Here is a 25,885-nt window from a genome sequence, read left to right on the forward strand (position 1 = left end):
CAAACTAAAGTACGTTGTTCAAAATCATTGAAATGGAGTTATTGGCTGCTGCAGTAGAGCTTCCATCAGTGTTAGTGGCCTGTCGACAAGCTGCATCCTGTTGAAAATGAATATTATTGCGTGTAGTTTGCACCATTCGATCCTTCATTTCCCAATTGCCAATGCCAAATTAAACTGTCCAACTCTCTTTTTCAGGATAATGACTTGTGGGAGACTAACAGGATGCTGACAAGTGGCGTAGTGCAGAAGTTGGAGGTTGATGATGATTTTGAAGATGACCAGGAAGCGAGAGTACACCTCCTGGTTCATAACATAGTCCCGCCTTTCCTGGATGGACGGATTGTCTTCACAAAACAACCAGAACCAGTTATTCCAGTCAAGGTACATAACTATTACTGTATATTTCTGTCTTTTAGGCTATATACGATATAGTATAGGATATACTGTACATGTGTCACAAGCATCTGTTGGTCTGCATTGTATCAACACATAAAAATAAATCTTTCTGGAGGCTTGGCATCATTAAGCTATATAAATAGCCGTTTGTGCATTAGTCTTCTCATATACATTTATAGTCCCTATCCATAGATGACTACCACAGCGTAACAAGTAATTTTTAACCTGTTTTAGGATTCTACATCAGACATGGCCATGATTTCAAGAAAAGGATGTCATGTTGTCCGTGTACACAGGGAACAGAAAGAGCGACAAAAAGCCCAACACAAACACTGGGAGCTGGCAGGAACAAAACTTGGGAATATTCTGGGAGTCAAAAAAGAGGAAGAGGAGGAGGTATTATATTCATTTTATTGGTAATGCTTTGAGGATCTGAAAGATTTTAAGTTTTGTACACTTGAAACTACAGGCTGCAAAGTCATCACTTGACCGTATTTGCAAGTAGACTTCTTGACCATATCAATTGCAATATACCCACACCTGAGGGATAGGACTGTAGAACAATGCTCTATTTTCACGATAATTGCAGAAATTCTCGCGTGCTCATTGGCTAATTTTCATTGTCAATAAGCAGACAGACACATGAATTTATAATTGGTGTGATGTGTCAACAAGCGAGAACGGACAATTTGACAATTTGTTGTCGTAATAAAACAAATTGACATCTGATTCAGTTTTTCATGCGTCTGTCCTGTTATTGACAATGAATTTTGTCATGACAATGTCAAAGTAGCTGTTGATCCACGAGGCTACAGTATCACCATGCGGATCCACAGACTTTCAGGCGCATGGAAAACTTACGTCAATTTATTAAATTGCAACTCTGGTTCAATAATTGAACTGACTCATTTTGGTAAAAAAATGATCTAAACTGCAAATCTAGAGCTGAAGAAAGATAACGGTCAAATAGTCTTTCTGAATTAGGAAGCGATAAATTCTCCACTATCATAATGGGGTTATAATTTACACAAACAAATGAAAATCTTTTTAGCAGAGTGTCAAAAAAATGCGTCTCTGAAGTCAAAAAACTTCTAACAATGCGAATTGTAATAAATCTGCACATCAACTCTATTTGCACATTAGTACATTCCAAGTAATGTTTCAACAGTTAGGCCATTTGAGGTCTCAATCACATGACTGCCAAATATGGTTGTGACTAACAAATGTTGAAGGGACCTGGAGTGTACAGGAACAAGGCAAAAAACTTTTTATGCCCTTTACTCCACCCCAAAAGAACACACCCCAGTGCTGCCTTGCCTGAGTTCTGTTTACTGGGCTACTATAATAACACACATCAAATGATTAGGCTAATATGGCTATGGGCAAAGGCCCATAGCCGCTTTTATTCAAACATCAAATTTCCTTAACAATCTTTCATAAGAAGTTTGGCCCAGTAAAGGTGTGGCACTAAAAACGCATACACTAAAACATACTTGAAAGGAAAACCGTGGATAGGACCTGGGGAGGAGGAGGGAGTACGAAAACACGTGTTGCACCGCAGACTAACAGGGACGCAATGACAAGCACATGGCTTGGTAGGTCTTGTGATCCATGCGAAACCCTTACACGGGGGGTCGACTGCATTGTACTAATATCTCCCCTGTCGGTCCTAGGCCCTCTCTGAATAAAGCAATACACAAGCAGAGAAAGAGCATAACAATCCCTTTTCCAGGGAAATATTTTATTTAAATCGAATTTCGACATATCAAGATATAACTGTAAGGCCAAGAGCTTTCCTTTGCAGCAATGCGGTATGCTTTAATTAGTGACGAATTCCCATCACCTTTTTGTTTGACAATAATTATGTTGAATATTGTGAGGAGAAATTTGCTGTTAATCTTTTTTTTGGAAGTAAACAGGTTAATTACATGTACAGTTCTCACTGATTTTGATTGTTGTTTAAGGACACCAAAGGAGGTGAAGAAGATTACAAGGATAACCAAAAGTTTGCTGAACACATGAAAGACAAAAGTGAAGCTAGCAGCGAGTTTGCTGCTAAGAAATCACTCAGAGAACAGAAACAGTATTTACCCATATTTGCCATCAGAGAAGAGGTTAGACACTCAATTGATGCGATAGCGCATTTTTATGTATTTGAATTTCTTGGGATTTTATCCTACGTCTCAAAACTGGATCCCTGTTGAGAGTTGAAAAGAGCCAAGTATTCTAGTGCTTCATGTGTAAGTTTGTGGGCAAGCATCTTTTATTATTATCATAATCGTGTAGAAAACTGAAACCTCAGCTCTTTCTTCTCAGCTATTGAACATTGTGAGAGACAATCAAGTTGTCATTGTCATTGGGGAAACGGGGTCTGGGAAAACAACGCAACTTACTCAGGTAGGAGTGAACTCTCTTTTGGGTTCCAGCTGAGTGTCAACTTAGTCTGGGATTCTAAGTTTTGTTGTCTTCACAGAGAAATCAGTAGCTTTCACATAGTTCAGTCTTGTATTGCAGGGGTTGGAACTCAATAAAGAAATGAATGCACGCTTCCAGTGAAGTCGACTGCCACAGAATCAATGCCACAAATTGCGATTTCGATATTTACTGAATTTGTCTTGATGAACTCGGCTCGTGAATAATTGGCTTTTCCTGGCCGGTATATGTGAAATTTGTTGTTGCTGCTGTTTATTTGATGTATTTGAATCAGCAATGACTGCTTCTCTGACCTTGCAGTATATGCACGAAGACGGATACACAAACTATGGCATGATTGGGTGTACACAGCCTCGTCGAGTGGCAGCCATGTCCGTTGCTAAGCGTGTCAGCGAAGAGTTCGGCTGCAAACTTGGTGAAGAAGTTGGGTATGCCATTCGATTTGAAGATGTCACTTCAGAGGTGAGAAACTTACAGCTCAGTTGAAAATAGTTTTCCTTGCTTTGGTTGAGCCTCTCTAATGGTTATTGCGCTGAACTCTGGATCAAGCCGTCCAGGTTCAAGTTGTTCCCTTATTGGGCAAGACACGCTACTCCACCCAGGTGTATAAATGGGTAACGGCGAATTTAATGCTGGGGTTAACCCTGAGATGGACTAGCATCTCATCCAGGGAGAGTAGAAATACTCCTAGTCGATTAATGCCACGGAAACCAGAGATAAGCGCCGGCCGTGATGGGCTAGTTGTCTCAGTCGAGCACAGACTTAACTTTTGTAGAGAGGTTTCGAAGATAGATCGACGTGTCAAATCATGACGATAAAAAAAAAAAATTGTTTTTTCTGGGCGAACATTCTTTTCTTTTACTTGAATAATAAATGTAATAATAATAGTTTGCCTCCATGTTATTTTTAGAATACTATTATCAAGTACATGACAGATGGTATTCTATTGCGAGAGTCACTCCGTGAATCAGATCTTGATCATTACAGTGTTATTATAATGGACGAGGCTCACGAGAGATCACTCAACACGGATGTGCTGTTTGGTCTGTTAAGAGAGGTGAGATGTCATGTTCCCTGCTTTATGCAAAAAAATCGAACCAAAACTAGCACTTTCACAGAAAATTGCCTACAACTTTGACCTCACGTTAGAGTTGCAGGATGTTTACCAATTTTATTATATACATTGTAAAAGTTACATGTATGAACTCTAACAAGTCGGTTAGAAAAGCGATTTACTTATATTTAGTTACATGTAAATCAATTTTCTTTCAAGAATTTATAATGAGTTTGAACTGAAAGAAATTTGCAACTGGCAGCTTTGCGTTTTATCATTTGTCCACAAGATACGCGTTAACTATTTTCACCCTCGCCTTCTTTAGTCATCCTTCTTTCACTAATGTTATCTTGCCATTTGTCAAGTCATTCTAGACGTTTTAGCTCTGTATCATGTGATCTAAGTATGTTTTTGAGCTTTTCTCAATCCTGCTCAAATAGATACAGTGTAGCAGTTTTTCTCTACCTGCGCAGTTATCTTGTTCCCTACTTCCAGTTTTTTTTACCCTCGCCCACCGAATGCTAGTTTAATGTGTCATGGTTTTAGTTGTTGACGTAAAGAAATCACTTGTACCTGGTCCACAATTTTAATGCAATAAGTGACCAGCGGGTTTGTCTTACACACTCAGGTAATTTCTCGTCGAAGAGATATGAAACTCATTGTGACGTCCGCAACGATGGATGCTCAAAAATTTGCCGACTTCTTTGGCAATGTTCCAACATTTCAGGTAAGCGTTGTTATGTTTTATCTCTGCTTTATCATTACGTGTCCTGCTAAACCTAAATTACCCACCTTGCTGGTCGGAGAAATAGTTCTCGCTGTTGGCAAAATTTTGATCTTCGTGAGACTGATAATGAACTCCTATTGTTTTCGATTCCTATCATAAATGCTCGCAAAGCCTCAGCTCGTAATTGCGGTCTCAGGCTACTCATATGCACTCTGATGAACTAAAAATGCCGCTTTTCTCGCCCTGAAGAAGCAAAAGTAGCACTATAATGAAATAACGCGTTTCGTTTAAATTTCAGATTCCAGGCCGAACTTTTCCCGTGGATATTCTTTTCAGTAAGAACGTGGTTGAAGATTATGTTGATGGCGCTGTCAAACAGGCCTTACAAATCCACCTCACTCCTGCCAAAGGTATGTACTGCTTAGTTACGTACTCCGTTGAAAAGCTGTGAAGCTGATGTTTTTGTTTAGTTTTTCAATTTGAGATTGTGATCGCGCGATGTGGTGTACATTAGACCTCTGAATCGAATAATGGGAAATCAATAATTATTCCATAGCCATTCGTCCCTTTTCTGGGGAAAGTGTAGCAGATATTACGCCAGCGTTAGCATTCAGTGAGACTGTCTTTTCGAAATCTGCCCTTGGAACGCGTTGTGAGTTGTGCACCTTTAAGTCAACACAAGTGTAATGCACCCTAAGATTGGCACTTCAAAATGCTCTGTGCTGAAATAAATATTGCTTAGATAATGATTCCCTTGCACTCACATACATTTTGTTGCGTTGCAGGTGATATTTTGATCTTCATGCCTGGTCAAGAGGATATTGAAGTCACGTGTGATCTTATTACAGGTTAGTAACCATCTTTCAATTACTTATCTGATCTATGAGCTTAAAAGATTTCCGCTGTCGCGTTATTTTCCGCCCGTCAACGGGTGTGAATTTTAAAGGTTTTACTTGCGTAAAATGAAATGAGCAGATGTATGGACGGCTTGCGACTGCGAAAAAAGTTGAATGTGGGTCAACTTTTTTTTCCGCGGACGCAAGCGTGAAATAACCGGATAGTGGAAATCCGCCTTCACAGAATGCCGTTGAACTCGGATAAAATAGTCACATTCCTTTGCGCAAACACAAACGTGAGCTCGTTTTGCTTCCTTGTGCATCATAAGAAACAGTACCACAAGGAACCCCATAACAATAATTTCGCCAGGTAGCAAGGGGTAGGAATGGTTGATACAGGTCATTGCAGCGGTGAGACAGTTAAAACTTGTAAAACTTGAAGGAAAAACGTGTTACTGGTGAAAAACGCGGGAAAATTCACGTAAGCTAATGAAGGTTAGTATAGGATTCTTACGTGATTGGCTGAAAGGACGACAGCTTTGATTGGTTGGATCGTGTTTGTTTGTTGCTAGACCTGTGACCAATGCTCGACAAACACAAAACGGTAGCTCTTCTAGTGACATTTGCCTCTGTTTTTTGTTTTCAGAGCGACTGGACGAGATAGACGAAACCCCTCCGTTAGCAGTGCTGCCAATTTACTCGCAGCTGCCGTCAGACTTGCAGGCTAAGATATTTCAAAAGGCGCCAGACGGAGTCAGGAAATGCATAGTGGCAACAAATATCGCAGAAACCTCGCTTACAGGTTTACATTTTTGTATACTTTACCGGTAAAACTTTTATATGATTTTAAGGATTTAGGTAGCTAATCGTCTAGCGGAGTAGCGCAAAACCAAAGGCGAGTTATCTTCGATACTCAAGCGAAAACCGCCCAAAACACAACTTCTTTGTTTTATTTTTCAGTGGACGGAATCATGTTTGTGGTGGATTCTGGGTACTGCAAGCTGAAAGTGTTTAATCCTAAGATTGGTATGGACGCCTTACAAGTGTATCCCATCAGCCAGGTATTTCGCAAATCACTTTTACCCATTTATTATTCGTTTGTTTAAAAGTGTTTGTCACTGTGGAGTTTTATGTTACAGACTAAGGCTAGCTGCAGCATGCTACGAAGACAAAAATATCAATCATTAGTTAGTTATGAAAGTTAATTTGATCTTGGAGCAATGAGTTTTGCCTGTTTGTTGTAGGCCAATGCGAATCAGAGATCTGGCCGAGCAGGCAGGACCGGGCCTGGGTGAGTTGAGTACAAGAGAAAGATAGCGTTTCTTGTGTTCACCAGGGGCACCCAACGACCGTTTTCTCTCAAATGCTTTTAAACGCTGTTTTAGGCTATCTGGAGTACTTTTAAAGCTCTGTAGGTTAATTTTAGGTTGCGCTAAAAAAAATTTATCTGTTCGGTTATTCTAGGGGAACTTGAGTATTCTCGAATTTATTAGGGCTTTTTTGTCCATTCCCCCAAAACCTTAGGTCTTATCGCCTTTCCGAAAATGATAGCTGACCTTTTTTCGGTACCCAAAACGACATTTTTTTACAATTCGAAAACAACAGACATTAAATTCCTCATATCACGAAAGTTCGAGGTGACAATTCTCTACAGAAAGTCAGAGGGGATTAAAGGTCTTCCGAACAGATAATTAGCCGAAACGATCCGTTGGGTGCCCCTGGTTCACGTTGATTCAGGAGAAACGAAATCCAACATTTTGTTCACACAGTAATTACTGTTTTACTGAAACCAGACTGCCTTTTTTATCTTGTAAATTTAACGTATTTGCCCGATCTTCTTCCTTTGTATTTCGTCTGCAATGAATTATGTGGCGTAAGTTCTTCATTTCCAATACATTGATTCATTAAAAATGGTAATAGGACTGAGTGGAGTCCAATTCGGCATGTAATCATACGAGTGATAACAAATTGGACGACCGCGAAGCGGGAGCCCGATTTGTTAATCACGAGTATGATTACAGACTGAATTGGACGACGCGAAGGCCTGTTACCAATTAATCAAAACTATGGCAAAATTCGAGAAACGAACAAACCATCGATTGAGCGCTGAACGATTAAACGTCGTTATGAATGCTGAAAAACACAGCAGTTTACTCAACAAAGTGCACCGCAAGAGCGCGCGGAAAATGACGCGTACTGTCCAGTTACAAGCATGACGCGTACACTGCCCAATTAATGCTCAAATCGGGCTGCTGATAGCCAATCACGTGCGAGAATTTTGTTATAAATTTGATTAATTTTGTAATAACATACTTGTCTCGTATGTCTTGTTTTCAGTCAGTGTTTTCGGCTTTTCACGGAGAGTTCCTACAAAAACGAATTGCTTGTGTCCACGGTGCCAGAAATCCAACGAACAAACTTGGCCAATGTTGTCCTTCTTCTCAAGTCCCTCGGAGTGCAAAATCTGCTGGAATTCCACTTCATGGATCCGCCGCCTCAAGTAAGCAGCCGTCCTTACAAATACATGTCTTGCTTCCCACGCTCATTTCATTGCGAAGGAATTAAATGTCTGAGATCCGACCCGGAACATTTCAACGGTCTGATGATGTTGCCTTGCAGAAATATTTGTAGTGTTTCTGACAGGGCATTTCCGAGCTGCCTTTTGCCTCTGTGTCATAACCAATCTTGGTGCGAGACCATTCATATGAAGATGTGTCCCACCTACAGGTTCATGTTCTTGCAAATCAAACTCATTTTCATACGAAAGGTTTAGCACGAGGACTCATCTTGAAACAGGAACCCAAGATAACTTTGAAATGGCCTATTCTTGGTTTCATGCATCAATGTGGATCGAATCTCGAACAAAAGCCACAGTGAACAATGTCTGCCGAGCTCCTAAAAATAAATTCTCACACACTGAATGTCATTTGTCTGCCACACGACAATGCAACAGCCCTTTGTTGACAATTCTATCAACATCACAACGATAACAGAATCGGAGTCAACAACAGGAAAAAACTGCCCAAACCTTGATACACTTCTATAAACTTTAGGCAAGAACTCGCTAAAGGGTGGGAGGGTGGGAAAACTGTTGCACTGTCCGGCAAGAAAAGAAAAACTGAATCACGTGACTCGAGCGTGAAACTGACATCCTGATTCGAACCCAGGTCCCCCATTCAGTGTGTAAGAACTTCGTTTCCTGCCTCTTTCGTAAACTTAGCCGGCAGGAAAAACATTTCATCACTGCATTCACTTGTAGGACAACATTTTGAATTCCATGTATCAGCTGTGGATTTTGGGTGCACTTGACAACACAGGAAGCCTCACCCCCCTGGGACGCCAGATGGTAGAGTTCCCCTTGGACCCCGCCCTGTCCAAAATGGTGATCATAGCTGTGGATATGGACTGTAGCGACGAGTCACTGGTAAGGAAACCTGTTCCACTGTTTACACTACGGGGAGGAGAGGGAAACGTTTGAATGCTATTTCTGTCAGAGTCTTGTCTCGGAGACTTGACTAAGCCGACAGTAATAGTGTCCAGTGAAATGTTTAAAGTGCACCTAACCCCCAAATTTTTTTTTCGCTAAAATGAATCCACTTACTGTTACAACTAATTCGGCGAAAAAATTTTTGAATTTGGTTGAATCCTCAATTTGCTATGGCCCGCCGAAAACGCGAAAATCGCCCTAAATCGGCGCCATTTTGTTTCACGACTGAGTTCTGGGGGGAATGGGTCCAGCGGCAGTTGTGACGTCTACCCAGGAACGAAACGTGTTTCGCCGCTAGTCATTTCACTGTAGTGGCGGTGTTGCTCGTGAAGAATTTGCAGCTAAAATGCCTACGAGGTGTGTTGCAGGCGGTTGCAGCAACACCCCAGACTTAGAAAATGGAATAGCGCTTCACTGTATTCCATATTTTGGTGACGATCGGCCACAAGCGAAAAAAAGACGAAAAAAGTGGGTGGACTTTGTAAAGCAAAAGGAGCGAAGTGGGAGCCTTCGAAGAACTCGGCCATCTGTTCAGTGCACTTAAAGCCAGAAGATTTCCACTTCAGGTATGAAGTTTATATCAGAGTCATCTGAATAAAAACTCATCTCTGACTCTGAGGAGGAAGACATCTTGATCTTCTAGCGAAAATTTGGGCGTTTTAGGGCTAAAATATACAAAAGCGAGTATTCTACACTACGACGTCCAAAGAAGCAAAGAGAAATGACTGAGGGCTGTTCTATTCGGTTCCTGGGTAGACGTCACAACCTTGCTCGACCCAGACTCCCTAAAACGCGGTCGTGAAACATCTCGAGCACGACTTTGGCGGGCCATAGAAAATTGAGGATTCAACCAAATTCCACAATTTTTTCGCAGAATTAGTTTAAACAGTAAGTGGATTCGTTTTAGCGAAAAAAAAATTGGGGGGTTAGGTGCACTTTAAAATTGCAAGAATGTTAATGTTGCCTCATGCTTGCGTGACCCGGAACTTGCACTAGTTTTGAATTGGATAATACCGAAATTGTGAGTCCCTAAATTGAGATTTGCCAACAACTGCACTTGTCCCCTCGCCTTACAGCTTTGCTTTCTTTGATAAGCAGTCTTTAATAGGCTAAGTATTTCACCTCAACATGCACGATTCTTGCTAACACGGTCTTGTCAGAGTTTGCATGAGTAACGATCAAGGCGTTAATCATCTCTCAACAGACCATAGTGTCCATGCTGTCAGTGCCCGCCATCTTTTTCCGTCCAAAAGGCAGAGAAGAGGAGAGTGACGCGGCTAGAGAGAAATTCGCTGTACCCGAGAGCGATCACTTGACGTATCTTAACGTTTATATGCAGTGGAAGAGTAACAAGTAAGTCAGTTTGTTATTTTATTTGTAGGAAGTAGGAAAAACGAACTAAGCAAATTGTAATGCGATGCTTAAAGATACCGCGCACTTCTGTTTCTAGGGGGTGGCTGTTTAGCGGCGATCGGCCGAGAAGACAGCATGTTGGTTTCTGTTGGTTAGAGTAGCCCACGTGTTTCATGAAGCAATTAAACTTTCAATAATTTCAAGTTCTGTCCTGGTTTGCTGTATTTTCCTTGCTTTGTTGGATCCCAGATGAATCTTGAACTTTTTACAACAAGGCTTTGTGTATATCTATATGGCTGGTTCAGGTTGTAATTTTAGTGTTTCGTTCTAATGCAGTAATGGTGAGACGAGGTAGGGTGGGTTGTGAAAAAGTGTGTTCGAAAACGCAAACATACATCGTTGTCATTCCACTAATATTTATGCATTTTCTTTCCTAGCTTTTAGTATAATATTATTGTGTACTTTTTTAACAGTTACTCAGCCCAGTGGTGCAGCGAGCACTTTATTCACATCAAAGCTATGCGAAAAGTGAGTTTGTTTTTGTTCACACGTTTAGAAATTTTGTCTTGTGCAATGTGCCACCAGTTGGGATTTTTAACAAGTTTCTGTTCAATTTACAATATTTGTTTGCTTGTTTCAGTTTCCTAGTGTTAAACACTTCGATACTTAAATGTAGTGATTTATTATTTTATCATTTATGTTATTGCTAGAAAGGACAAGGGACTTTTTGCGCAATAACATTTAAAATGTTTTCTCATTCGGATTTAGTATTAACAAGTAAAAACAGATCCCTGTAAAAGCGTTTTCAAAGATTTTAACATATATTAAACCAGTATTCCGAGCTCCTTAAAGCTGATCGAATCCTGTTCAGGTTCGAGAAGTCCGTGGGCAGCTAAAAGATATCATGATACAACAGAAGATGCCGCTGAAGTCCTGTGGAAATGATTGGGACGTCATCAGAAAATGTATCTGCTCGTCCTACTTTCATCAAGCTGCCAGATTGAAGGTGAGAAAGACAACATACGTGAACCGGTAAGAGTTCAAACCGTCTCTCTTGATTAGACGCTATATAATTTTCCTCTAGGAAGGCTAATGGTCAGCGCGCTGGACTCAGCCCTGGTGTTTAGCCCTACCGTGGTGATTGCGTTGTGTTCTTATGCAAGACACTTTACTCTCACAGTACTCTCTCCACCTAGGTGTATAAATGGGTACCGGGGAATTTACTGCTGGGGTTGACCTTGCGATGGACCAGCATCCCATCCAGGGGGGGAGTAGAAATACTCCTAGTCGCTAACCGGGATAAATTCCGGTGTCATGCACCACTATCCTGACACAGACGTCTTTCCGAGTTGGTCGAAACCTTCTTAACCTTCTTCAGTCAAATTATGATCAACAGTTACAACACATATCGTAATGAAATAAGATGGGAATAAGCTCCACTGTATGACAATAAGGGCGGGGGGAGAGGTGGGGCTTATAATCAGAAGACACGATAATATAAGGGGAACTATGAGTATGGGTTATTGACCAAGTGTGAGGTCAAGATGGCTGGATATTGGCTAAGTCCTTTTTTTGCGTGTTTATGGACCTCGACTCCGTCTCGGTCCATAAACGCGCAAAAAAAGAACGAGGCCAATATCCAGCCATCTCGACCGAACAAGCTTGGTCAATAAAGGATTTATTATATGGCTTTCGGGGAAATTTTTCTTGCGGGAGACGGCGGGTAGTCCCGAGCGGGCAAGCTAGCTCCATCTTGCCCGCTCGGGTAGCCAATCACAGCGCAGGATTTGATTCGTCTTGCCCACTCACGGAGCTAGCCATATAATAAGGGTGTTTATTATCGGCAAGAGTTATCCATCTGGGAGGCTTTCCTCTAGTGCAGCTTGTTTTCATCATGTTGAAGTACTCTGTTGTGATCAACATAAGCTCGTGCTTGGTTTCAGTCTGGCCATTTTAATCCATTTTCCTGCAGGGTATCGGAGAATACGTAAACATGAGAACAGGGATGCCGTGTCATCTTCACCCCACCAGTGCACTGTTTGGCATGGGATACACACCAGATTATATTGTCTACCATGAACTGGTCATGACTTCTAAGGTAAGAAAATGCCATGTTTTTTTTTTTTTGTTAATTTTTTTTTTTTTTTAAGTAAGCTATCGCAAAGACGCCTAAGAAAATTTAGGGCTCATACAAATAGGACCTGCTAAAACTACCTAAATGCAAACTAAGATGTGCTAGACGCATGATCTCTTTGAATCTTCTCATTAAGGACTCTTTAAAAACCGTTGTACGTTGTTTTCAAAAAGGTTGATACAAGGATTTGTTTTGCGTCAGTAACCGGTGGCTTGCGTTTAAACTGAGTATTTTTCATCTCATCGACACAGGAATACATGCAGTGTGTCACTGCTGTGGACGGTAACTGGTTGGCAGAGCTTGGACCTATGTTTTACACTGTCAAAGAATCAACGAAAACCAGGCTGGTGAGTCCTTTTGTTCTGTAAACAGAACCATTCAGCTTCAAGTCCTCACGAGAAACGTATTAAGGTGACCTGAGATAAGCTACCGTAGCTTATCTCAGGTCACCTTACGTTTTTTCGCGAGCACTTTTGGTAAATTAAGCAGTCAAATGTAACTGAAGGTAATATACCGAGTACATAATATGAAACAGGACCATTTGACAATTTGATGTTGCTTCAGACAAACGTATACTACACTACTATATGGGTACTACAGCGTGCAGCTTTTTGGTGACGAACCATTTCATTTTACCATGTCCGTTAAACAAATTTCAACAAATTTGTGGTAACCTAGAGGAACCGTTGGGAGACCTATGCTCTACAGGTTTCTGTGTCAATTGTGGTCGTTTTGCTTGTTCACTAGGAGAAAAGAAGGCGTGCTCGAGAAGATTTGTCGGCGATGGAAGAGGAAATGGCGGCCGCTAGTGCGCAGATGAAGGCGAGAGAAGAGGAAAAGCTGGCCAAAGAAACTCCGTCCGTCAGGTCAGTATATGATGGCCCTTAGCCCCATAATGAAATCTTCGATTCTCCTTACCTTTTTGTTACAAATTCAAGTAGCAGGAAACGAGAATTAACTATCTGATCTTAAAACAGTACATGAAGAAAATGTTAGTCTTAGTTTCGAGTCTTACACTAAAGTATTGCTTTTGCCATACATCACAGGTCACAGATCGCCACACCAGGGCGTAAAGCCCCTGCTACTCCGCGCCGCACCCCCTTCAGATTTGGACTGTAGCGTCAACAACAAAGGAATCATGCTTTGTTTTCTCCATTGGAAAACCGGAACATTTGGAAGTAGTGTTCGATCGAGATTTCACCATTCTTCGTTTTGCGTCAGAGTTGAACTAATCTCGAGGAAGAACTTAAAATGAATCACAAAAATCTCGAGCTTTGTGCCAAAGCCAGTGGCGTGAAGTTGTCACCCTTGCTTCACGGAGATAAATTTGGAGTTTGTCTTCTAGACCTGCAGCCAAAGAAAAGAAGCGTTCTTTGAAATGCACTTGTGTATCAGTCGGACTACATAAAAAAAATGTCATTACATCGTTAATGCCTTACTTGTAGCAGGAACCACACCGTCTCGAAGTGCTAAGAGCGATTGTAGGTAAATTACTTTCAAACTACATGTATAATCACGTCAAGTCAATCATTCTTCTTTCTTTTCGGTCATCCAAATGTCCTTCTTCTTCACATTTGTAAAACTTGCCAACGAATTAAGAGAATGAGCAGCATCGCGACGAATTACACGGTGTCATTCAAATGTGAATGCTAAATATGTTTTGTGAAGTTGTAAATAAAATGTACAGCTCGTTTTATTAGCCTTGTTTCTTTCTTAACACCTCTCTACGATGGCCAGCTCGCTCTCGACAACGACCACTTATTTTGTCTCGGCGGACGGTACAGATACTGACTCTTATTTTAACCTCTCCACGCTGGCCACCCCTCCATAACGGCAACGGCCACTGAAGCGCGTCCCTACTGCCAATTAGGGAGCTTAAGCAACGACGACGACGACGCCGAGGACGACGCCTAGTAAAAAATATATTTATTTTACAAGCGAAATTCGCGATTGTCTAGATCTGTTCGGTCCGCCAATGGCTCTTAAAACGTGCTTACAAGCTAAATATGCAACGACGGCGTTCAATTCCAAACGGAAATACGAAAAATTAGCCGTCGTCGTCACGTTCCGTAGACGACGCAGAACTTGGTCATTTCACGTTGTTGTTTTGCAGAGGACGGCAAAGAAATATAGAAAGATTTATAACGCACGTGCACAGCTATTGTTTTGCCCATTAAACGTTTTGTTTAGCGACGTTCTCGTTGCCGTCGTCGTCGTGGTTTGCTTAAGTTCCCTAATAACCTCTCAACAACGGCCAGTTAATCAACGACTGTCGATTGGTGCATCCAAAACCCCATTTTTTTTTATTTATTTATTTATTTATTTTTTTTTGCAAAAGGTCACCAGGTTTGATCTGTGACCAACTTGATCGTTGGTCGCTGTTTCTGTTTAGTTTCTGTTTAGTTTCTGTTACCGCACTGATACATTTTGATTTATATATGCAATTAAATAAGCATTTTTTTTGACAAAAAGAAATGTTGTACCCCTGAAACCGTAAACCTAGCGAATGCGGCGCACTAAGTCAAAAACAGCTTCTATTGTAGTTGTGAGTCGCTTTGATTTGACGCGTAGGGCCAAGTGTGGGCTGAATGTTTTGCTTAGAGCTAACTAAAACAATTAAAGAAAGCAATATTTGCTAACCAAAATTCGCAAAAGCAGGTTGGAGCACCAAGTCGAAATTAAGGGTTGCTTTAAATTGAAGTGCTTGTATTTTCTCGTCTGCGGATAACAGAGTTGTCGACTTTTTATTTGTACAATTCTACGAGAATTCTTGTGATGGTAACACTTTTTCCGCTTCTAACATCAACAGCGTCCTCTCGAGCCGAGTCTTGAGCCGCCATTTCAAAACAGAATTCGTAAGGAATCATGAGAGCTTATCACGATTGGTTTATTTTAATTTGGTCACAGGGGCTGTTGTCCCATCAATTCACACGAAGGGGTGGCGAATGGTAAATGCGAGACTTTGCGAGACGGCAAGACAAGCGTTTTTCTTTGCGAGCCCGAGACATTTTGGCTTTTTAGATTGCGAGACCGAGACTGTGTGAGTGAGTGTTTTGAGTGCGAGCGCGAGACGTTCAGACTCTTAAAATTCGAGCCCCAGATTTAGTTGAGAGCCAGAATGAGCTTGTACAGCCTTAAGCCAGCAGCTTCTTGGAACTGACTGGAACTGGAAATTAGATTATAACACACTACGTTATGATATCCTAGAGGAAAATAACTGTTTTTCTGGCACCAAAACGGACGTTGCGGTAGGTTTTGTACCTGTTTGTGGAATTAAGACAATTAGGAGAAGTTAGGATTAACTTTTTCTCGGAAAATTTGTAAGTTGCTTCATTGAAATTCCATATAAAGTGAAGAGAAGACGTCATAAAAACAGATAAAGGAACGAATTGGGACTTCGAGACCCTCAGCCTTGCGAAAAATGGAGATAGCTTCGTAGAAATATCAAGACTGCGAGACGCACATAACCGCTAAAAAACGACACTGCGAGAACCGTAAAACTCGCCTAAAATTTTACGAGACCCAGAGTTTTTGAAGGACCATTCGCCACCCCTACACGAAGCATTTTGAGCGACAAGTCACAGAGACTTGTCCCTTCATGTCAAACAAATTTGAATTCGTGGGACACGATTTTTTGACAAAAATGGCAAGCTAGTTGACGATGGGACTTGTTCCCGCGACTTGTTGCGTGTAGGGACTGGTCGCAGCAGTGTGTCACCACATGTGTGGACAAGAGGAATCCACGTGACCTAATTTTGGGCACGCATTTGGTAGTGCATTGAGTTTGAAAAGATATTTTCAGGACCATCCTTTAATGACTACTACGTACTGTCTATGTATGCGTTTTACAGGAAACAAGGAAGGCAATTTCACTCTAGAATGTCTATAGATCAAAGATTAACAGATTTTCTCGTCCTATGAGAGGGGTAGTTTTCTGAATGTCATATGATTTTAGTGAAATATTAAACTGCCCCATAAGTCTCATTATAACCTTATATCGACAAAGTATCGAAGTATCTAAATGATCTACATAAATCTACAGCTAGTTGTCGGGTCCATTACTCTGTCCATTTCCATTCCAGTGCATTTGATTTTCGAGTTGCTTGACGACTTCGACTGGTGCTCTAGAAAAAGCGTGGGTTGAAAAACTCATCTTGGTCCTCCTGAGCCATGTCGCTCGATGGCACAACAACACCTGTTTAAACAGAAAGGAAACTAAGAGGCCAACAAACCAACATTCCAATCAGTCATTATATCAAATAAACAATCCATCAATCAGTCAGTCAGCCAGTCAGTCGATCATTTAAACACATAGTGTTCTGGAATTAGGGAGCTCGCTAAACGAATGTACAAAACATTTAATTATATTTAAAAACAAATGTGCAAAGATTAAACGTTAAGCTAAGCACTAAGCGCATGATTAAAACTAATACAGGAAATCAAGCTAAGTTAATAGATAGTCAAAGTGGCTATGAGCCACTCAACTTGGAAAATGGATCGTCTGTAAACAGTGACAATTTTGATGCCACCGACTCGAGGTTTTAATCCATAGCTTAAGTTAAAGTTAAAGCCCACTGGCAAAACGCAACGGTAAGAGAATACACGAGGAGATGTAACACCGTTTAAATCATTCATGAAGTTATTGGTGATTCTCGTCCGAGACAATTATATAGAAAGTATGGCTTCTTGTCCGATCAGCAAAGCAAGTATGTGCGAGAGTGAGTACTCTAAGCGCGCTAAAATCATTTCTAATGCCAGAGTCTCAATTCTTGGCGCTGATCAAAAAGGGATCTCTACCAAAACGGGAAAGACAACGCACTGGGAAAGAAGTTGTTACTTCATTGAGCTAGGTCTTCCTGAACAGTAGAAGATGAAGTATGGATAAAATACGCACCTGGAAGGGTTATCTTGTACACGTAGTTAGCCGCCGTCTGGTTCCCTCCACACAACATCGATCCACTGGCACACATCTTTCCATCGTTGCCCTCAAAACACTGGTCTGATGATCCATACTTGTTGTAATTCGTTACGGTAGGGTTGCTGCGCACGCAAAGCCCTTAATAGAGGTTTGAAATAACAGAAGAAATGTTACTTTCATCGGTAACATCCGTACAATTGTGAAGTTCTGCTAAATAAAAAGGTACTGGTGATAAGGAACAAAAACCAGAGATGTCGAGGACTTTGTGGAGGGGCGGTGGCCTCATGGTTAGTGCGCTCGCCTCCGGATCGAGTAGTCCTGGTTCGAGCCCTGGCCGGCCTGGGACATTGTGTTGTGTTTTTGGGTAAGACGCTTTACTCTTAAACAGTGCCCCTCTCCACCCAGGTGTATAAATGGATTGGTAACCCTATGATGGACTAGCATTTCATTCAGCGGGGAGTAGAAATACTTCTAGTCACTTCATGCTACAGAGACCGGAGATTAGTGCGGGCCTTATGCATGGGCCACTTGGCTCGTATGCAGACTTAACCGGTTTAAATTACACTGCTTTCACACTCATTTGAGCGAGCATTCTCCTAAAGTCGTATTTGTTTTATCAGTAACTCACCTAGTTCCCTTACTCCGAAATACCCCCACTCATTTTCTGCTGCCTTTCTTGCGCATTTACAAAGGAAGTCTGGGAATGCGGCTATGTAGTCGTCACTAGAATCCGGAAGCACATTTCCATCAAAGTTCGGCAACTCTGGCGACACTTCATTGTGGAAAATCTCTTGCATGGCGAGGTCGCTTCCGTCTTCCTTGTAACAACCCACAGGAGTGAAATTTATTTCACATGAACCGTCCTCTAAAGAAAAAGTAATAAACAACAAATGAGCAGGAAAAGGACTAAGTAACAAATAAATAGGAGAAGAAATACGGAAAAAAAAACCGCGTATAATAACCTAGGGTTTTTCAATTTAGCCTCCATAGATTCTTATATAAATGGTGTTTACTGCCAAATTACGCTACCTAGGCTAATTCTTAATCAGGTTCTTAATTTTTGTTCAAGAAAACAACTTGTACTCTCACTATTTCTGTGAAAGTAGTTCACAGAGTTTTGCTCAGACAGACAGGCAGACAGACAGACAGACAGACAGACAGACAGACAAGCAGGAAGGCAGTCAGAGGACAGGCGGGCACACAGACAGATCGATCGACCAACGAAGAGAGAGAAGGAAGACATACATACAGGGAGACAGAAGGCAGACAGACAGACAAAATAACTGATATCAATGGGTCACTTAGCCGAGTTGATCCGCAGACTACTTTGACGATGTTATGATGGAATTCATTGTCAATAACAGGACAGACGCATGAAAAGCTGACGTCAGTTTGTTTTTTGTAATAACAAAAAGGCAAAAGTCGCATAAATTATAAATTCATGTGTCTATCTGCTTATTGACAATCAAAATTAGCCAGTGAACGCGCGAGAATTTCTGCAGTCATTGTAAAAATAAAAATCTTACTTATTCTGTAGACGTAGTTCGCAAAGTTTTTTCCCGAACAAAAGTTACTTTGTTCAGTACAAGGTTGGTAACACTTGTCAACACAGAGCCTTTTACTGACACCATCCCGATCATATAGTACGTTACTATCTCCGCCACTCCAACACTCTCCTGTATCAACAAAAAAAAAAATGATTGTTTGATCGATCCATTGATTGATTGATTAATTGATTAATTGATTAATTGATTGGTTGATTCATTCATTCATTCATTCATTCTTCGTTCGTTCATTCATTCATTCTTTCAGTCAGTCAGTCAGTCAGTCATTCAAGCATTCTTTCGTTCATTCATTCATTTATTCGTTCATTCATTCGTTCATTCATTTAGTCACTCACTCACTCACTCACTCACTTATTCAAGCATTCTTTCGTTTATTCATTCATTCATTTTTTTATCAAAAGGCTGCACTAAAAAGCAAAAATAAATTTATGACAGATCTCGATCAAAATAGAAAATTACTATCCTTTAGAATACAATCAGGCAAATTAAAAACAATGATTTGCATTTAGAATTTGTTGTAGGTCATAACTTAGATTGGTTTAATTTAATATATTTTTTCCCTGTGCGGGACAGTAGTTTCCTACTTTAGAAATGTTCATCTTGCAGTTTTTATCAATATGCCGCAAACAATTCTCACTTACCATAGAACTGCATGCCGAAGAATGTATGATTCTTAGCTTTGGCTGCCGCTGCACATCTGCAGGCGAACTGAGGCACATATACATCCCAGTTGACCCAGTCAACTCGTCTTCCACTGTAGTTGTCAATGCTGTCGTCCCGATCGTTGAAGAGATAATCTGGCAGTGGTCTGGCTGAGGTTATATGGAAATCATTAAAACAGCCAACCTTCTCGAAAGGAACTTGAGGACAGCTCGTGTCCACTGTGACAAGAGAAAGGAATTGGGCATTAAGGAGGCTGGCAACAGTTTTCAGCACTTCTCTAACAGCTATATATACTTTGAAGGATGAATACCACCACTGTTTAACAAGTGATACTACAATAACAATGGTATCATACAAAAACACAATCATTGGTAAACACGTCACGGTCATTCCTTTTATATAACAGGTTACCATAGCTACAATACGACCCGCTAAAAACACCCTTATTAATTTTAGCTTTAAGCGCTTACTACTCAAAAACGAGTTTGGTGACACCATATATGTTATTTGCGGAATATACTATATTCCGTATAGTGAAAAACTGTGACCGAGGTCTTGAAAATGCTGCCCGAGGTCGCAGGCTGAGGGCAGCATTTTCAAACCCGAGGTAAGCCGGACAGTAAGCTGGAAAATAACATGTTTATTGCTTTCCTGCAGTAAACTGATTTTAATTACAAATGGGTTTGTTGACGCAACTTTGTCTTTAAATCGGCTTACGCGCCGTCTACTGCCTCGAAAAGAATACATATTAGTCTTGTTGATCCACTTTGGAAGAAAGCTTCGGTCATAAGAGAGCAGAAAAGGCGAAATATTTGTAACTTCTTGCGTACAGAATCTTTCTGTTTTGTGTTGAAATGGAACAAGGGAAGGAATTGATCTACGGAAAGAAAAATGGATATCACAGAACATCCAAGAAAGTAAATTGCAGGCGAAGTTAGCGTACCCAGTGCCAAGCCTATACTTGCTTATATTTCTTCCTCAGCGCACGCTTAAGTATGCTGATGTGGAGTACGTGAATTACGTGTGCAGTAAGGAAGCGCAGTAACAAGAGGCGCGATCGTCCTTAAGTAAAAGAGCTGGCCCTGATAATTTATTACTATTTTAAACATGATATTTACCAATCTGGTACACCATGTTGCGATAACGTCCACCCATGCAATAACGAGAATTCTTTTGACAGGGTAGGTAGTCGTCTTGAATACAGCCACTCTTAGCAGAACCATATCTTGCATAGTTGTGCAGATTGCTGTGACCAGCCCAACACTCTCCTGGTTGACAGAAGAAAATGGCATGATTCAAATTTAACAGAAATCAGAAATAACCTGGTATGAACATTGTCCACACAAAAACCCCTCTCCAGAAGGCAGCGATGAACACCTACGAACTCGGTGGACCTTTGTAACAGGAAGAGTCTAACTTTTTTCAAAAGCCTTATTTTCGGACAGGATTTTAATTATTGTTGGAAGCAGCCGAGTTTGCGTCTCAACAAAGGCCGGTCTTATATTTGAAAGAGACTTTATAGAAGCACATATGTAACAACATCGAAAGGTGAAACGCGAACGAGACGACTAAACAACATGTTCTCCACTCGTCAAAAGAACACAAAAACTCTCTGTAATATTGCAGTGATAGAATACAAGACAATTCCTGCAAAATTCCTGTATAATAGGGGGAAATGTTATTGATTTGAATCTAAATGTAAGTCCATGGGATTAGCCTAAAATCAAGTAATTTTAAAAAACGTTACCGTAGAACTGAAGACCAAAAATATCGTATCCTAACTCTTTGGCCTTTTGTGCGCAGCGGCAAGCGAATCCCGGGTAATACATGTTCCAGTTATTCCATTCAATCCGTCTCCCGCCGTAGTTCTTCGTGAGCCGTCTATCACGCTCCTGGTAGATATAGTTGGGTAGAGCTCTCCTCTTAATATTCTGCAGGTATACAATGATTATTTCATCTCCAGAATATGCATAGACGAAGTTTTTTCATTAGGTCAACACTACTTCACGAACATTTCCGAAGATTTCCCAAACATAACGACTAACAAGGTCATACGTCATTCCCCGGTTGCCCTCTACCACTGTGCCAAATCGAGTCTTGTGCAAATCTACTAATATCGAAATAACTTTTTTATGGAAATCGAAGACATTGAACCCATTTTAAAATAAACAGTCTTCCTAGCCACGAGGACGCCCCAAGTTTGAAGCAGACACAAAAGAAACTGGCAAATGGCCTACTTGAGTGAAGGGATTTTCTTCCTATATGCAAATATGGTAGAAGGGAACGAAGCCCCCGTTGATACGAAAGCTAAATAGGTTTTAGTCACTCTTAAGGGTTGGCTACAGTTTTTGAACTATCGTGCTGTAAGAACCTCTCCCAAAATGTCCACACTTTCTGCATCCTTACATCTTTTCTGACATTTTTTGGATTTCATGACGCCATTTTGCGCGAAATCTGATTAACAGCAAAACAGAAATGTTCAGAGAACACATTACACACCTAATTCCTATCATAATGTTGGTGTCACAAGATGAATTACGGTAATTTAATTGCGTTTAAAATAAGAAAATATCGGAAATGGGATTTTATGGTCGTCGGTGCCATAAGCTTCTAGAAACTTCTATCATTAGTAAACATGTCAAACCGTTTCCATAAAGATGAAATAGTGTTAATTGATTATAAATCTTAATTAGGATTTACAATGAAAACAATATCTCTGTAGCTACCCGCACTTAATTGTCTTACTTTTTTTCTCGTTACTTTTGATCTGGGTCAGTTTAGGGAATAGCCTTGAGCTAGTTCCGTGATTTCCTACGTGATAATGCAACTGATGCATTTTGCTCCGCCCATTTTGGGACATCATGGCCCCGCTATGACATTTAAAGTTATGAATATGCTTTTAGCTGATTTTCCAACTGCCAAAAACTGCATTACCTGATGAGAACTCAATTAAGAAAATCAGTTACGTCTGACGTATTCTCCAGATATATCAATCCATTTTTAGTTCTGGGGCCTTTGTGTCAACTTGGGTGCTGTTTCTTGTTCACAATTTCGTAGAATTGAATCGTTTAAGCCAAGGTTTCTCACTTGTGAATAATTTCTTGTAAACGCAGATGAATGTTGTATCAGATGATCTTAGGTATAAGCTTAGCCCCAGTGATAAAAAATGGTTAGCAACAGAAATATCGTGATAAACATAACAACAATCTTTTAAGTTATTAGTTGTTAGGGAAAGATCCTTCATATGCGCGCATGTGATTAAACCTTCAGTGACATACATCATCAGTACCTGTAAGAAATCGAAAATTTTAGAAGAAGGTTCATCGAAGTAAGCGAAATCTGGAAGAAAGTGTAACCGTACGTGACTATGTGGAGAAACATGAAGAGACAGTTATTTTAGAGAAGAGGCAAAGAGACAGATAATATTAAAAATTTCCCCCAAATGGCACTTTACACCAACCGTACCCCCATTAAAAACAGCGATAAGTCTTTTGGAGATATTACAGGCAGTTTTCCCTCCCAGGCTCGCGAAGACAAAACATGCGCGGCTATAAATGGACGTTAGCACTCATTAATTGGTTTCTTAAGACTCGTCAATTATGAATATCAGCACTTAAAGGGCTGGTAGTTAAGATAGCTTATTGCTTTTACCCGCTTGTCATTGAAGCATCCTATTTTGACGAATTCCACATCACAACTTTCCCGACAGATATTTCCAGAGCTAGTGACATTGACTACGAAGAAACCTTGGAAAAGAACAGAAAAAAACGTATTACGCTTACCTTCGCACATTTAACTGGTTTGTTGTACCAACAGAAACTCATAACCAACCAATCCGAAGACTTGTCTACTGTCTGATATAGCTTGTGATGTCGCTGACGTGATAAGGCCAGATTTATATATTATGGCCGAATTTAACACCGGAAAATATCTAATCGTACCTTTTCTGTGGCGCCTCAGTGGCATATCAGCTGGGCTCGTTTGGTCTGATTTTGGGTATTTTAGCAAGACTTGCATCGCTCCAAAAAACGAATCATGGCTCGACCAAACTCGATTGATACGCTGCCGAAGCTTGCCAAAAAGGTACGATTGCAGTTATTACAGTATAAGCAAAAGCACCTTTGTACAAAAAGCATTTTTCATTAAGGAAACGCGAAGAAATAAAGAATATCTTTATACTGTGTTGGGTGGAGTAGAACGAACTGACAGTTTTAATTTTCAGCCACTGTAGCTCTTATTTGTCAGTTTAGCCGGTTTTGTGATGAAATTTTTGGGGTTTAAAGAATTCTGTGACATGCTTGCACTAGTTATTTTTATGGATGAATTAATTTCCCAACCTTTAGTCTGCCCCATCCACCTGTCCATCCGGAGGGGATTTTGCGGCAAAACACACCATTATGATATAAATGGCGACAACAATGAAACATGCAACAAAAGCAGCTATGAAAAATAGCCATAGATCAAAAAGAGCATGCATGGAGACAAAAACTGAAAAAAAAAAAAAATTATGACTTCAGCCGACTTACTGAAAAGCGCCAGCCACAACTGTGCGGTCAGTGAATTCATTTTCAACGATACGTCACCTCTCCTGTACCAAAAAAAAAAAACGCAATTGTATCCTTAACCTAAAACTAAAAAGGCAGCTTGTTAGCTTGTGAGATCTGTTCCTAGTTCAAACTAGGGACAAAAAGACATAAACGATATAATGACATAAAGATATCATACTATGTCGCTATGCGAACATCGACATAAAAGCGTAAAGAAAATATCAGTTTTTTTTATGTCATATGTTCACACTGCAAACATAACCACGTAACGCCCTTCTTATGTCGTTATGTTTATGTCGATCGTTATGTCGCTAGTGTGAACGATAGGCCTTACTTGTAATACAAACTCTATAGCCTAGTTCACACTAGCAACATAACGATAAGAAGGAATTATGTCGTTATCAGGTTTGTCGTGTGAACATCCTGACATAATGACATAACAGCAACATAATATGCGTGAACACAACGATATAAGGAAAAAACCTGCTTTCTTCCATGACTTGTCTTAATGTCAATGTTCACATTATTGACATAAGAACTACATGTCGTTATGACGTTAATGTGGTTGTGTCGCTGGTGCGAACCAGGCCTTACACTGCGAAACGTCATTCAGTAAATACTAAAATGAACGGAAGCTTTACAAAAATTAACAGTGTGAAAAGTAAAACAAAACGAAAATAGCGAATTAAACAGGGCCGTAGCGAGAAAGATATTATGACTGAGGCAATGTCCATGAAATAAAAAAAAAAACTATATGACTGAGGCAATATTAAAATGTTCATGGTTGAAGTCTCTTCTAATTCCTAGGTATTTAGTGTGTTTATAATGACTATAAACCTGAAACAACGAGAACGAAAAACAACTTGATTACTTGATGCAAGTGCTTCGGTTTGCCAGTTTTAAGCTACGGCTCTGATAAAGATCTTTTTGCCTCACTTATACAGAAATGATAATGAACAATTTCTGAAATATTTGGGAAAGAATGGCTAAAATCTTTTGTCGGAGGGTTTTCGACGTGTAAACAGCCGTATTTTAAAATAATAAGTTATGTTTGATAACCTCAAGCTTCCCCCTCACGACAATAAAATATTCGTTCAATAAAGAAATCTTAACCAAATTGAACTTGTTCTCAACCGGTTAAACTCCTGCAGTAAAAAAACTGTAAAACTAAAGTTTAGTTCAGAGCAAACTGTTCTATTTTTTCGAACCATCCATCTGATACTATCTGACCATTCCACTCTTTTCAATAGTTAGTAATGCATATTTTGGGGGAAAAAATTATCTGTTAAGGTCAGTGGGCTGCAACTGATGATAGGGTGGCCATTCCCTGTACAAGGAAGGCGTTCACAAAGGCTCAAGGTTAAATTAACTTACGTGTATCTTCAAGGAAGAGGCAGATATGCTGCACAGATATTTCTTCTCGAAAGTAATAAAATAAAAGGTCAGGCTTATTTATGGAAAGCCTGCTAAGAAAAAAGATTTTTATCAGGACCATATCCGATGCGATATGAATCTCCACACTGTTATTGCATCCGTGGAAAGGGTTGATATCGTAAATATTTACTCGGCATGTGACATTTTACTTACGATCATGCATTTTCATTGTGATTAGAAGGGTGTTAAAAAATAAATGAATGATTGTTCTCTTAGATTAGACACAAGTTTGTAAAAATTGTGATTAACAAGAAATTGATTAACAATATAGTGTAACTTTTTCACAAAGATATAAGTACTCACAGTTAACAAATATATGAATTTTTTTCTACACAGGT

At 40.2% G+C, this 25,885-nt stretch overlaps 2 protein-coding genes across 4 annotated transcripts in view; one reads left to right on the top strand and one right to left on the bottom strand.

Moving 5' to 3' along the window:
* LOC110039933 (pre-mRNA-splicing factor ATP-dependent RNA helicase PRP16-like) overlaps positions 1–14,116 on the top strand; it is a 20,425-nt gene extending 6,309 nt beyond the window's left edge. The window contains exons 6-26 of the mRNA XM_020745119.2: positions 196–381; positions 631–792; positions 2,361–2,510; positions 2,713–2,793; positions 3,130–3,291; positions 3,740–3,886; positions 4,512–4,610; positions 4,909–5,020; positions 5,396–5,458; positions 6,093–6,248; positions 6,407–6,507; positions 6,691–6,737; positions 7,784–7,946; positions 8,706–8,870; positions 10,138–10,286; positions 10,760–10,814; positions 11,158–11,292; positions 12,259–12,384; positions 12,672–12,767; positions 13,168–13,286; positions 13,467–14,116. Coding sequence (XP_020600778.2) covers positions 196–381; positions 631–792; positions 2,361–2,510; positions 2,713–2,793; positions 3,130–3,291; positions 3,740–3,886; positions 4,512–4,610; positions 4,909–5,020; positions 5,396–5,458; positions 6,093–6,248; positions 6,407–6,507; positions 6,691–6,737; positions 7,784–7,946; positions 8,706–8,870; positions 10,138–10,286; positions 10,760–10,814; positions 11,158–11,292; positions 12,259–12,384; positions 12,672–12,767; positions 13,168–13,286; positions 13,467–13,539 — 2,547 coding nt within the window. The 3' untranslated portion in view covers positions 13,540–14,116. The remainder of the gene's footprint in view (positions 1–195; positions 382–630; positions 793–2,360; positions 2,511–2,712; positions 2,794–3,129; positions 3,292–3,739; positions 3,887–4,511; positions 4,611–4,908; positions 5,021–5,395; positions 5,459–6,092; positions 6,249–6,406; positions 6,508–6,690; positions 6,738–7,783; positions 7,947–8,705; positions 8,871–10,137; positions 10,287–10,759; positions 10,815–11,157; positions 11,293–12,258; positions 12,385–12,671; positions 12,768–13,167; positions 13,287–13,466) is intronic.
* Positions 14,117–16,215: 2,099 nt separating this feature from the next.
* Positions 16,216–25,560, bottom strand: LOC110040659 (uncharacterized). 3 transcript variants are annotated; one of them, XM_020745936.2, is made up of 10 exons: positions 25,488–25,560; positions 24,093–24,191; positions 23,218–23,312; positions 21,314–21,497; positions 20,685–20,834; positions 19,545–19,784; positions 18,865–19,014; positions 17,967–18,203; positions 17,315–17,476; positions 16,216–16,615 (listed from the first exon to the last, which is right to left on the bottom strand). In XM_020745936.2, the coding sequence occupies exons 2-10, from the start codon at positions 24,130–24,132 to the stop codon at positions 16,545–16,547; spliced, it is 1,329 nt and encodes a 442-aa protein (XP_020601595.2). In that variant the 5' UTR covers positions 24,133–24,191; positions 25,488–25,560; the 3' UTR covers positions 16,216–16,544. The 3 variants fall into 3 exon arrangements, with proteins under 3 accessions (XP_020601595.2, XP_089154362.1, XP_089154361.1); XM_089298236.1 differs by having other exon boundaries at positions 24,093–24,154; positions 25,488–25,557; XM_089298235.1 differs by lacking the exons at positions 24,093–24,191; positions 25,488–25,560 and having other exon boundaries at positions 23,218–23,373.
* Positions 25,561–25,885: the final 325 nt, after the last annotated feature.

Source organism: Orbicella faveolata, unplaced genomic scaffold (assembly GCF_042242905.1).
Source record: "Orbicella faveolata isolate gen_17 unplaced genomic scaffold, um_ofav_v1 contig_3, whole genome shotgun sequence".
Lineage (NCBI taxonomy): Eukaryota > Metazoa > Cnidaria > Anthozoa > Scleractinia > Merulinidae > Orbicella > Orbicella faveolata.